This window comes from Bubalus kerabau, chromosome 4, assembly GCF_029407905.1.
Source record: "Bubalus kerabau isolate K-KA32 ecotype Philippines breed swamp buffalo chromosome 4, PCC_UOA_SB_1v2, whole genome shotgun sequence".
Lineage (NCBI taxonomy): Eukaryota > Metazoa > Chordata > Mammalia > Artiodactyla > Bovidae > Bubalus > Bubalus kerabau.
Window position 1 is genome coordinate 33,924,799 of NC_073627.1, and position 12,555 is coordinate 33,937,353.

The 12,555-nt window shown below is 45.5% G+C and overlaps 1 protein-coding gene across 1 annotated transcript in view; it reads right to left on the minus strand.

Moving 5' to 3' along the window:
* DNAH9 (dynein axonemal heavy chain 9) overlaps positions 1-6,950 on the minus strand; it is a 288,583-nt gene extending 281,633 nt beyond the window's left edge. Inside the window, exon 1 of the mRNA XM_055576493.1 lies at positions 6,534-6,950. Within this exon, the coding sequence (XP_055432468.1) occupies positions 6,534-6,950 (417 nt within the window). The remainder of the gene's footprint in view (positions 1-6,533) is intronic.
* Between the last annotated feature and the right edge of the window lie 5,605 nt (positions 6,951-12,555).

Genomic DNA, 12,555 nt, shown 5'->3' on the forward strand with positions numbered 1-12,555 from the left:
GAGGGTAGCTTTGTCTAATGGCATCAGCTTCAAGCTGGATATTTTTTGACTTGAATCTAGAAGCAGCAAGTAGGAGCAAGGTTACCTGTCCCACCTCCAGGCTCAGAGGTAGAAGGGATGAATCCTTGGGAAGAGATGAGTTTGGGTTAGAGCAGGTGACAAGGAGGGGTCAGAGAAGTAAGGAAGCTTTTAAGTGGGATGTAGAGTGACAATAATTCTTGTCATTTGTAAGGAAAACCTGCAACTAATGTAACAACTTGTTTTCAGTCACATCTAACTCTTTGAGACACCAGTCTTTCCCACAGAGGAAAATCCCTTGGACAGAGGATTTCCCAGGCAAGAATCCTGGAGTGGGTTGCCATTTCCTTCACCAGGGGATCTTCCTGACCCAAGGACTGAATGCACATCTCTTGCCTCTCTTGCATTGGCAGGAGGATTCTTGACACTAGCACCACCTGGGAAGCCCAATGTAACAGAGAAGAATCCTGACTCTACGTGCGATCAGTTCCTTTTACTCTATTTTTGTACTCTCTTGCCTGTCTTAGTCATGTTGGCTCTGCCTCTTTGTATTAATAAAAGGAGGTTGCCCACAGCCAGAAATACACATGACAGTCCATTCACAAGGCTCTGCCTCCCAAGCCTGACCTTTCAAGGTATAATAAAAAAATGCAGAACAGAGAATAATAATTGTCCAGTTGGAGGCTTACAATGTGACCAGATCCACTTGGACATCTGCAAGAATAAAGGATTCGGGCACCAAGAAATTTGCAATGAACAGCCACACTCCCTCCCCTTTTAGTAGAAAGAAGCCTAAATTCTCCCTTGGAAACGGGTTCTGCCAGTCCATCATCTCAAACTGCCAGCTTTCTAATAGAGTCACTATTCCTTGCCCCAGTGTCTTCTCTCTTGATTTATCAGCCTGCCGTGTGGCAAGGAGTATGAGCTTGGATTTGGGGATGCTAACATACTCTGTTTCAAGTGTCTTGATAAATTATTTTGAATTTCACGACAAGCCTGCAAGGTGTGTTGATTCTGACTGAGGGGAGCTCACATCACACTGCAGAAACTTGACGGAACAAGGATTGGAACCTGGATCCCCCAGACTCCTAATCCATGCTCCTGTCTCCGGAAAAGGGTCTGAGGCAGAAGGCAGATGCCCCCCACCCACTGCCCTGGGGGAGTGGGGGTAAAGCTATTGGAGATTCATTTCCTGTGGACTGAAACTCCAAGATGAGAACAGCAGGGCAATTAAGGGAGGAGGCTGGACCCTGCACAGATTTATACATTTCTTCTTCTGGAAGTCAGGCAACTTCCCAGACCTCACGTGCGCAGAAAAGGCTCCTTCGAGCCCAAAGGGGAGTTAGGCAAGGGATGTTCTACCCACATGCCTTTTCGGTAAAATCCATCTTGGCTAAGGGATGTTTGGACATGAGAGGATCCTGAGATAAACCAAATATGGGCAGTGAACCAGTCAAATCAAAATGACTGGCCAAGGGAAACCTGGAAGAAATATCCCATAAAAGTTAATCCAAACTGCCACGAGGGTGTGACTCAGCGACTCTCTCCCTGAGTCCACCAGTGTGTCTATCCACATGTACTGTACTCTTTTCCTCTTAGTAAATACTTTACTTGCTTCACTACTTACGGTCTTTGGGGAATTCTTTTCTGCAAAGTCAGAGGCCCAGTGTCACTGACCACTGGGGCTTTCACTGCCACGACCCAGCCCAGGCTCTGGCGGGGAACGCAAGCCCTGCTCCAAATCATTGCAGGCTGAGACCACGGGAGACCCACACTTCTACAGAAAACCAACCTACAGCCTCCCCTTTCTGGCTCCCAACCCATTCATCTACAGCTGTACTTGCTTAACACATTACTGACTAGAGACGTATTAACATGTCTTTTGTTACCCAAACGTTATTGACCGAAAACCTATCAGTATGTTTTTAGAGAGTGATACAATTAACATCACCGAGTGAATTTGTTAAGAGCTTAAAATTGATTAAGGGTTCATGATACAACTTATGAATGTCGTTATCATTCACATTTTGCTCCGTTAGTTCTTTGTTCCAATCTTGTGTATATTCTAAATGTGAAATTTTCAAAGATGGCGCATGGCGAAATTGTGAGTGAAGAGGAATTTTTTCGGTGAATTTTATGCATATACGCTCCCTGACTATCTGAACGACATATATAATAGTGTCTCTGAAAATAGCAGCTCTGCAGAATATAGTTCTGATTCACACGATGTCAATATAAGACCAACAAAAAACCTTAGTGATTGATTCTGATACTGAAAGTAACAATGAAATTCACGGTGCTGGAGGACGCTCCTTTGCTTCTACAGAACAGTGGACTGAAGACGATATTGAAAATCAGAAGACTTTAAAGGTGTGCCTATACTGAATATAGTAACCCACAGAGAGGAAAATGACAGAATTAATTTTTGGCCTGCTGAAATAAAATTTCCGGCCACGGGCATTAGTTTCCTCAAAAATCCCCCAGTCAACAATGAGTTAACAGGAACTAGGGCAGAATCTCCAGAAATGGCCAGGGAGAAAAGTACAGAAACTACTGGAACCAGAAAAGTCCAAAACGGCCGAGGGCCGCCACCCACGATGCGTCCACCACGCACGAGACTCTGCGCATGCCTGCTCCTCTCACTCAGCCCCGCCCTCGCTGTCCACCCTGCGCCGTGCGGGACACCCCACTTCCCACCTGGAGAGAACGTGGGCTTTTTCAGAGCCATACCTCTCCCACTTCTGCTGAACCTGTTTTCCTTTACTTGGCACTAGCCGGCACTGGACAAGGGAAGGACCCAGTTGGAGGTCCACCCGACTGGACACACGGTTGGAAAGGATGGGTAACACTCACTCTCCAAAACCACATACTTACAACACAGTATCCGAGCGCCAGGGCCCTAGGAAAGGAAACCTGGCTGGCTGCAGTGAATAAAGGGCCAGAGAGGAGGAAGAAGGGGAGCAGGAGGGCTGGTTACCATATTCCCTCACTTCTTTCTCCAAACGCTTCCTGAATGTTATTTGCTTTTTACCTTATATTGGTGTAATAGGGCAAAGACAAAGTTACAGTTTATGGCTTGGAGACATTTTGGCTTTTAGTGCAGTTTTATGGGAAGGTATTAGGAAAGGGGAGCTCATAGCCAAAGGTGGAGATGAGAGTGGGCAGGACAGCTGGGAGGGGAGAAGGGGCTCAGGAGACTGAGATGAGCAAGATCCTGAATTAGCCCTGGATCCTCTTTGGGGAGTGTGAAAGAAGTAGACTGGTCGGGGGTGGGTTGTGTGGCCCAGGGACTGCTGTTATGAGGTTTTGAGAAATTCAAGTAAAGGCCTGAGATATTTTTTAAAATATAATATTTTATTTAGATTTTTAAAAACAGATAACACATTTACATGGTGTAAATTTTTTTAAGTACTAAAGCTTTACAGTAGAAATCAAGTCTTCAGTCTATCCCTGTACCTCCCTGTGTTGCCCATTTCCTCCCACCTAGGGATTACTCTCTAAATGAAGGTTTTTTCTTCCCTCCCTCTCTTCTCTTTTTAGCAGAAATGGTAGCATACCTTTCTGCACCTTTAAAAACTTTTCTTAAATCTTAGCATTATCCACAATAGCCAGGAGGTGAAAGGAACCTAACTGTCCATCCCTGGATGAATGGGATAAAGAAAATGTATATATACATACAATGGGATACTACTCAGCTTTAAAAAGGAAAGCAAGTCCATCACAGTGCTACTTTGAGAATGAACCTCCTTGAGGACAGTCTGCTGAGTGAAATGAGCCAGTCAGATAAGGACAAATACTACTTGATTCCACTTCTGCCAGGCACCTGGAGAGGCTGAGTTAACAGACAGAGAAAATAGAACGTGGCTGCCAGGGGCTGAGGGTGGGGGAGGTGGGAGTAACTCATGACTGGAGATTTTTAGCCATGCGCAATCGGTGGGTGATGGAGATTTGTTGCTCAGTGTTGGGTATGAGGTTGGAAATTGTTGTGAGAGTGAATTTAATGTTTTCACAATAAAGAGAAAATTAAGGGCTGTCTCATATCAGTCATTCCCTTTAATTATAGATGGACCCTAATTTGTTCACCCAGTATCTCACAGATGAACACTCTTTGTTTCCAGCCTCTTTCAATTCACCAACAAAAATTCTCAAACATTTAAGAGTCTGAAGTATTTTATTTTTATTACTTTTTGGCCACGATGCATGCATGGGAGATCTTTGTTCACTAAGCAGGGATGGGGCCCGTGCTGCCTGCACTGGAAGCATGGTGTCTTAACCACTGGACCGCAAGTCCCTAAGAGTCTGAAGTATCTTAAAATTACTTTTTCCGGTTGGACTGCATTTCCTTGGCCATGACCCGCTGTCCTCTACATACATTAGGTGTAGCTCCATCTCTGAACCTTTGTTCAAGTTACCCTGCTCTCTGTTTATCCTAATCCTTTTCCTTGTTCAGGAGCCAGTTCAGCAATGGAGGTGAACACGCAGGGCTCTCAGACCACATGCATCTGTCTGTCATACGAACCCAACAGCACTTCTTTTTCCATATCAGTAAACCTTTTTTATTCTGTAAATTAAAAATCTATTCCTCTATTTTGCATTTTGTTTATCTTCTTTTTTTTCTTTTTGTTGAAGAATAGTTGACTTGCAATATTGTTTTAGTTTCTGTTCTGGTACACAGCAAAGTGATATATATATATATATGTATATGCATGTGTGTATGCTAAGTTGCTTCAGTCATGTCGGACTCTGTGACACTATGGACTGTAGTCTGCCAGGCTCCCCTGTCCATGGGAATTCTCCAGGCAAGAATACTAGAATGGGTTGCCATGCCCTCCTCCAGGGGATCTTTCTGACCCAGGGATTGAACCCGGGTCTCTTATGTCTCCTGCATTGGCTAGCAGGTTCTTTACCACTAGCACCACCTGGGAAGTCTATATATATATATATTCTTTTTTAGATTCTTCTCCATTATAGGTTATTATAAGATACTGAGTATAGTTCGATGTGCCATACATTAGGTCCCTGGTGGTTATCTATTTTATATATAGTTAATCTCTTAATCCCAAACTCCTAATTTATCCCTCCTCCTTTTCCCATTTGGTAACGGTGAATTCATTTTCATGCACTTCTTCCCATCATCACTGTTCAAGAAGGGTTATGAACCAAGCTTGGATTCCTACAGGGATGGATAATGTTCAGAAAACAAACAGCAATAAAGCCATTGGGTTAAGAAAATATTGAAATACTCCCATATCTACTGAACAATCTAGTTTCCCCAAGTCCCCTTGAGTTCCTCGGTCATCCGTGACCCTTTTCTGGAACTCCTGCTCCCCACAGCTTCCTAATGGAGCAACCAAAGGCCCAACACCTGATGTAGCAGAGAGCCTCTAGTACCCAGTTCAAGCACTGAGGCCAACTTTGTGTGTGTGTGTGTGTGTGTGTGTGTGTGTATACGCGTGCATGCACGCGCTTAGTTGCTCAGTTGTGTCCAACTCTTTTCCATCCCATGGACTGCAGTCCGGCAGTCTCCTCTGTCCATGGGATTTTCTAGGCAAGAATACTGGAGTGGGTTGCCATTTCCTTCTCCAGGGGATTGTCCTGATCAAGATTGAACCCACAACTCCTACAATGGCAGTTGGCTTCTTTACCACTGTATCACCTGGGAAGTCTACTAGCTTTAAATATTTTATATATATGATGACGTCCACAGGTGGGATCTTGTCATTTTTCTTTGGTGCTCCCCACAGTACCTATCACAGGGAACATGATACAACAGGGGATCAAGCCTCCAGAGGCACATCCACTTCACTTTCAGGAAAGTTTTTACTCACATTCCAGAAAGTTCTAAATGTCCCAAAGTCTTTCCCAGGCACCCCTGCCCTCTCGAGTCTTCTGCTGTGGTGCCACCGAAGCCCCCGTAATCCAATCCCTGGAGCTCTTCCTTCCCTGTGCTCCAGGCGGACCCATCCAAATGCCTGCTGGGCATTTCATATACTGGATGTCTCAGCTGCTTACCTGAGGACAGGGCTGACCTCCGGTTCATGAATGAAATGAAAATCAAAACCAAACCACCTCTTCTTTTTAACTCTTTCCCTTCATCCATAGGAGGTGCCCCTGGGTCTAATATTCCCTATCATTTGCGATGCCAGTTTATACAGGGGGGATTCAGAGATAGCGCCTCAAAAAGAGGTCAGGATCCAGGCCCTCTTCCGACTCTAGCCTCCCCTTGACTTTGGCCTGAATCCAGACCAGGAATGAAGCAAGCTCCCTAACGTCCAGACTCCGACACGACCCCGGCTCAGATTTCCCCCAGCTTCCATTTCAAGCTCAGCCCAGGGTCCTAGTTTCCCGCCAGCTCCGCCCCTCCAACATTGCCCCGCCCATCTTATTTTACTCGCGGCTCCTCAAACTCAGCTCCCATCGGCTGTCGAGGCCCCGCCCCGGTTCTCCGGCCCTGCCCCCTGCTCCCGTCCCCCTCCCCAGCGGCGGCCAGCGCGGGGCGGTGGGCCTACTCTCACCTCTGAGAAGAGCGCGGCCAGATGCTCCAGCGGTGCGGCGGGCAGGTCCCCGCACAGCACTGCCCCGCGGAGGCTGCCGGGGCCTGGCGGCTCAGGCCTGGTGCGCAGGAAAAAAAGGCCCTTAGCCCGAGGCGGGCCGGCCTCGGGTCCCGCGTCCAGCCCCATGCGCACCGCCAGGCCCCCAGGCCCGGGCCGCACCACCAGCAGCGGTCGCGGCCCCTCCGCGGCCCCCTGTCCCAGGAAGGCGTGCAGCAGCTGCCCCGCATCGGCCGAGCCCGCGCAGCGTTCCCAGGCACCCGCGGGCGGCCGCAGGCTCCGGGCCACATAGGTCCCCAGGAGTCGCAGCCTTGGGTCGGCGCCGGGCTCCCCGTCCGCGTTGTCCTCAGCCTGCGAGGCCCGCTCCTCCGCGCTCGGCATTGCGCGCAAAGCAGGATGCCGCGGTTTCCCGGGCGACGGGGACGCGGCCAGGACTCCCTCCTCCGTTCCCCTCCTATTGGACACTTGACTCCCGGTCCCGCCCCCTCAAGGCCAATAAGGTAGGAGAGGCTCGGCAAGGAAAGGGGCGGGGTCGCGTCTCTGTTGCTAGGAGACCATCTGAGGGGCTCGTTTCCAGTCTAATCTAGCGGATTCCAGGTGCTCGCGTGTGACTGTCCAGGGCAATGGCTTTTTGATGAGGTACGTGGAGGCGCGATCAAAGGTATAAATGCTGGTAAAGGAGGCTGCTGGCTAAAGTCACATTAAATTCTTTAGAGGTCTCCAGTCACTGAAAGTATTATGGTTCTCCCACCTGCTCCCAAAATGTGTAATGCAAAGGTAAAACAATGTCAAATGTAAGGGAATTCAGCCAAATTTTTATAGATTTCCATGAAATGTTTTATAACAGTGCTTGTGTGGCTACTGAGCATTTAGAATGTGCTGTGTTACTGGGGAACTGGATGTTTCATTTTAGTTAATTTTAATTAATTTAAAATGAAATGACCACACGTGGCTAGGAGCTGTCATATTAGGCAGCTTAGCTTTAGAATTCTAATACCAATTATGAAAAAGTAAAATAGTTTTACTGTCCTGCTTTGTTCATTTCTTAAGTGTGTGCTTAATCTGACAAATGGGGCCTCGAACTCTGACATCACATTAATTTCCGTGAGTATGGCAGCAGTTAGTTCTTTTCAAAAAAAATTTTTTTTTGGCTGCACTGTGCAGCATGTGGGATCTTAGTTCCCTGGCCAGGGATTGAACCCAGTCCCCCTGCATTGGGGGGCATGCAGTCTTAACCACCAGACCGCTAGGCAAGTCCCAGCAATCAGTAAATGCAGCAAAGCACTATTACATATGTAGTGTCTTCAGGGCCTCCCCATCCTATGGGGATCTTGTCTATGTCTGGATCTTGTCTTCAGAAAGATATAATGTGAAGCACCTCCCCTGACCTCAGAAATTAGCATTTGTCACCTGCCAAGTCCTCCATGATCAGGATATAAAGAGCTTGGCCCGTGGTGTGCCTGTTAGGTGAGAATGGGACAAGGAAGGGGACAACCTGTGCAGCTGGAGGCCTGCAGGTCTAAAATGAGTCCCTCTCTGTCCCGCCAGCCTAACTTTAGTCACCAATCTGAGAATGCAGACTTTCTGAGTAAAAAGAACATTTATAATGGGCTTCCAAGGATTATTAGCAGAAGAAGCACTTATTCAAGGAGGCTCAGCTAATAAGAGCCCCTCAGGAAAAGCCAGTGGCCGGAAAGTAAAATGATTGATTTAATAATTACTGGGGCATGGAAGGTGCTGTGATTAAGAGTGTCCACTTTACACCATGAATCTTTAAGTTTGTAGAGTGTGTTTTCTCAGTGCTGGATTAAACAGTAGGCAGACCAACCAAGAGTGAATGGGCAAAGCAGAAGCACTGAAACAATTTTTAAAATGGATTTGATAGTTGACATTTCTGAAAAAAGCATTAGGGAAAAATAGAAATGTTGGGGGCTTCTTACACATATCATAGTTTAGTTGGGTTTTAATTTTTCAGATAGAAAGGCATCCTTATTGTTTTCATGCTCGGCAACTCCAGATGTGAGTCCTGCTCATGCTTTGTGTGTAGAGAGAATTTAGGGCCATTAAGTTCTTATAAACTCTTCAGACAAAATTCCTGCCTCCCCCTCCCCCTTCATGACCCATTTTATCCTTCATTCTCTATGTCCCTTTGCCCCAGTATATAAAATAATAGACACAGAAGCCTGTGGTGATGACTCAAAAGTGTCTGAGAGTGAAGGCTCCAGGACACTGGCGGTGTCAGGTTTTGCTTTTTTTTTTTTTTTCTGTTCAACATTACATTGTCTCCATTTTAGAAAGAGATTGAGGGGGACGTCTGTATGGGACTTATTGAAAACAATCAACATAGTCTTTCTATTGTGGAATTATGGTATGAAAAGTAAAAGTTACAAGTGTGTTAGTTATCTGTTGCTGTGTAACAGATTACCCCCAAAGGTAGCATCTTAAAATAGCCATAGACTATTGTATTATCTCACACAGTTTATAGTGGGTCAAGAATATGGGATCAGTTTGGCTGGATAGTTCTGGCTCAGGATGTCTCATAGTGTTTCAGACAAGATGACATCAGGGGCTACATCATCTGAAAGCTTGACTGGGGCTGGAGGAACCACTTTCAAGATGCCTCATGCCCATGACTGGCAAGTTAGTGCTAACTCTCTGCAGGAGGCTGCAGTTTCTCAGCATGTGGCGCTCTCCCCTGGATGCTTGAATGTCTTCGTAACACCTTGGCTGCCTTCCCCTAGCCCTGGTGATCTGAGAGCAAGACAAGTCCCAGTGTCTCTTAATGATTTGCTTTGAAGGTCCCACACTGTCATTTCTACAATAATCCCATTAGTTACAGACTTTCACCCTATTCCCCGTGAAAGAGAACCACACCAGGATGTGAATACCAGGGCATAAGAACCACTGGGTGCTCTTTGAGAGGCTGGACACTATGAAGGTATTAAGGAAGATATTGAATCTGTGTAATTGTTCACATGAAATAATTGTCATTTCTTTAAGAGGCTTGAACTTGCTTCAGTAGGCATTGCATTTTGTATATCAGATATTTTGCTTGAAATGGCTGGGCACAATTCCTGTGTAACGCTTTTAAATAATGATCTCTGTACATTCTGGATAGTGGTCATTGACAAGGTTTCTTCATGCAAGCAAGTAATGCAAAATTTAAAGCCTTTTAGAGTTATTCGAAAGTGAACAGGTGACGTTATATTTACATAATCTAACAGCTCTTCCTTTTCTTTGTTGACAAATGTTCTGTTGAGATTTCCTGTGTGCTGCTAGTGGATACTGAATCTAAATCAACCTTTCTGTATCAAATATTTGAAAGTAATGATTCTGTTTTCATTCAAAGAACATGCGTGCCTTGTTAGAATGGTCTCCTCCCAGCCACCTTGAATGCCCTAAGTGAAGATGTCAGACAGTCGTGGGCCAGATATATTAGATACATACAGAAGGAGAGTCCAGACTACTTGGGGCTCCACGCTGGAGATACATATAAGAATATTGATTGTTATGCTGTGCATAATAGCAAAATTAGGGGAAACAAACCAAGTGTTCATCCATGATAGAATGTATAAATAAATTATGGTATACTATTCATAGGGGCTTCCCCCATGGCTCAGTGCAGAAGACGCAGGAGATGCGGGTTTGATTCTCACTCAGGAAGATCCTCAGGAGGGGGAGCATGGCAACCTACTCCAGTTTTTTTGCCTGGAGAATCTCCATGGACAGAGGAGCCTAGTGTGCTATAGTCCATGGGGTCGCAAAGAGTCAGACACAACTGAAGTGACTGAGCACACACGCCCTATTCATAGAATAAAGTACTACAGAGCAGTAAAAATGAATGGACTATAGCTGCACGCATGAACAGGATGAATCTCAAAAGCATGATGTTGAACAAAAAGCAAGTTACAGATGAGTATATTAGAGTATATTTATTAGAAGTTTCAACCTAAATGAAACAAAGAATGTATTTTCAGATATATGTATGTAGTCATCTAGAGAAAAGGGGCAATGGCACCCCACTCCAGTACTCTTGCCTGGAAAATCCCATGGACGGAGGAGCCTGGTGGGCTGCAGTCCATGGGGTCGAGAAGAGTCGGACAGGACTGAGCGACTTCACTTTCACTTTTCACTTTCATGCATTGGAGAAGGAAACGGCAACCCACTCCAGTGTTCTTGCCTGGAGAATCCCAGGACAGGGGAGCCTGGTGGGCTGTCTATCGGATCGCACAGAGTTGGACACGACTGAAGCGACTTAGCAGCAGAGAAAAGGAAGGGGGTGATTATCACAAAATTTAGATTTTGATCCCTTCTTGTTGGGGTCAAAGAGACATGGGATAGTAGAGCTTTTATGTTCCTGGTAATGTTTTATTTCTTAACCTGGCTTACGTGTTTTCATTTTATCATTCTACGTAAACTGTACATCATAATTCTTTACTTCTTTGTAAGTATGATATACTTCACAATTATAAACAATAGAAAAGGATGTGTCATTTCTTGTACTCTGAGCATTGTGGGGCAGTTCATTTCAGTTGTCGTTTAGTTGCTGAGTCGTCTCCAACTCTTTTGCGATCCCATGGACTGTATGTAGCCCTCCAGGTTCCTCTATCCATGGGACTTTGGGAATAAATGCTTATAATTCATTAGATTTCTAAGATTAAATATCAAATATTTTTAAAACGTTAATTGATCAATTTTACAAATTTTTACTTAGGTCTATTACTGGTGACTTCTTTCTCATCAGATCTATCTTACTTGACTTCTTGGCTCCGTTCAACCCAGGAGACTCCAGATTCACTGATCTCTTTGCTTCCATAACAGCAACTTCTTGTCAGCCACTTCCTCTCGTACTCTCTCTTTTTGCCCATCCCTTCCATGTAGGTGTTGCTGTGGCATCTCTCAGAGCTCCTAGTCCTCTCACTTTAAAATCTCTCCTTGTATGAACTTGTATGCAATTCTTCCCTTTATGCTGCTGCTGCTGCCGCTGCTGCCGCTGCTAAGTTGCGGCAGTCATGTCTGACTCTGTGTGACCCCATAGACAGCAGCCCACCAGGCTCCCCCATCCCTGGGATTCTCCAGGCAAGAACACTGGAGTGGGTTGCCATTTCCTTCTCCAATGCATGAATGTGAAAAGTGAAAGTGAAGTCGCTCAGTTGTGCCCGACGTTTCTCGACCCCAGGGACTGCAGCCTACCAGGCTCCTCCGTCCATGGGATTTTCCAGGCAAGAGTACTGGAGTGGGGTGCCATTGCCTTGCTAATGGCCCCCAAACCCACATCTCCAGCCCAGAATTAGAGAGGTATACCATTGTAGGATAATACCCGTGTTCTGTTCAAAGCTATATAGAAATTATCCCACAGTTTCCTAAAACTCATTGTTGGAGAGAATTCTGAAGCCAGCTTGATTTTTGATCCTTTGTAGGTAACATTTTGAAACGACATGATTGTTTAAGGAAGTTTTTGTCCTCCCTTTTTAGTTTTGTGATTTTTAAAAATGTTTTAGGATATAGATAATGTCCCATTGAATGGATTTTTGCCTGAAATTATGACAGCCTGTTTGGTTCGCATAATGACGGGTTTCTTCACAGCACGATTTATTGTTGCAGGGAATCTTTGAGTCCGTTGGCACTCTCTGGTCTGGTTTTCTGATCATGGAAACTGATAGCGTGTGCTAACAATTGCAAGTAGGGGGTGCATTTTGAAATACTAATTGAGGTTTTCTATTCCTGTGTGTTTGGATGTTGCCCTGCGGCTCTTTTACTTGGAGAGTTAGTGACATTTAATGCCTCGGGGAGTGTGACCGCAGCCTGAAACAGTCCATTGAATTTCTCAATCGTTTTTAAACACAGAGCAGAGACAGCAGCGATGAAAGCCCTGCTACTTCTTTTCTTTTATTGTGAAAGCCAAGCACTTAAGGAGGAGAAAAGGTTTATGTTGTGTTGCTCCTTTGGTTTAATTCCAAGAGCTCGGCTTTGAATACACAGGGCA